The sequence below is a fragment of the Alligator sinensis genome, unplaced genomic scaffold (genome assembly GCF_000455745.1).
Source record: "Alligator sinensis unplaced genomic scaffold, ASM45574v1 scaffold1585_1, whole genome shotgun sequence".
Taxonomy (NCBI): Eukaryota; Metazoa; Chordata; order Crocodylia; family Alligatoridae; genus Alligator; species Alligator sinensis.
Genome location: NW_005843295.1, coordinates 29,087 through 30,347, shown reverse-complemented (window position 1 = coordinate 30,347; position 1,261 = coordinate 29,087). Strand labels below are relative to the sequence as shown.

Sequence of the window (1,261 nt, the reverse complement as noted above, 5' to 3'; positions counted from 1 at the left end):
AGAGGGGACACCATGTTGTTAAGAACAGCCACTGCCTTGTTGAGGTCCAGTGTGCCACTCCCTGAGGGCTTGACATACATGAAGATGCAGCTTCCGTAAGTGATGGAGACCACAGTGAGGTGGGAAATGCAGGTGGAGAAGGCTTTCTGCCTTCCAGATGCAGAGGGGATGTGCAGCACAGTGGAAATGATCTTGACGTAGGAGATTATTGTGACAGCCAGGGTCCCTAAAACACTGCATGTGGCCAAGAGGAAATCCAGGAGTCCTAGGTACCGTGTTTCTGCGCAGGCAAGTTTAATCAACAGCAAGTTATCACAGAAGAAATGGTTGATGGTGTTTGGCCCACAGAAAGGAAGCTGGAACAAAAGAATTAGTGGGATGATCACATACAGGAAGCTGATCACCCAGGAGCCCAGCACCAGCTGGCCACAAAACCTAGTGTTCATGATGGAGGAGTAGTGCAGTGGCTTACAGATGGCTACATATCTGTCAAAGGACATGGCTGCCAACAGGAAGAACTCAGCTGTGCCCACTATGAAATAGAAAAAGCACTGGGCAAGACACCCAGCTACAGATATTGATTTGGTGCCTGATGCCAGGTTGAACAAAGTTCTTGGGGTGGAAGCAGAAGTGAAGCCAATTTCCAATAAAGAAAAGTGTCTGAGGAGGAAATACATGGGAGTCTGGAGGTGCTGGTCCAGCAGGGTAATGGAGATGATGATAATGTTTCCTGCCAAGGTTAGGAGGTAGATGAGGAGGAATAAAATGAACAGCAGGATCTGCAGTGAGCGAACGTCCGTGAAACCCACAAGGATAAACTCTGTCACCAAGGTTTGGTTCTCCATAGTGGGCACTTAGTTATCATGCTTCAAGATGCAAAAAATTGGTGGGACCTGCATTTAGAAGTCCCACAGTCGCCGAGTTGAACACAATGCAGACACCTGTGTGCGAGAAGGGAAGAACCTCAGAACAACTTTCTACTCTTGGTTCTTCAGATATGTGTTGCACTGCTCTTCTCTGACAAAACAAGAAAAGATCTGGAAGCAAAAGTCCACCTGTGTGAGACTGTCCAGAGAATAGATGAAAATATGGAACCCAAGAGGTTCTTGTAGCACACTGATGTGAGACGCTCCCCAGATTAGCAACTTGCTCCTTTATTTTGTCATGTGGCCCATTACACTTGGCATAGGTCTGTCTAGTCCTTTAGAAAAGGCCTCTCTTTTGCCATGAATCAGAGAGAAATTCATCTAGGAAGGATCTG

The 1,261-nt window shown here is 46.9% G+C and overlaps 1 protein-coding gene across 1 annotated transcript in view; it reads right to left on the bottom strand.

The window, feature by feature from the left end:
* The window catches only part of LOC106723198 (olfactory receptor 49-like), an 897-nt gene extending 52 nt beyond the window's left edge, over positions 1-845 (bottom strand). Inside the window, exon 1 of the mRNA XM_014527082.1 lies at positions 1-845. This exon is cut by the window's left edge and continues 52 nt beyond it. Coding sequence (XP_014382568.1) covers positions 1-845 — 845 coding nt within the window.
* Between the last annotated feature and the right edge of the window lie 416 nt (positions 846-1,261).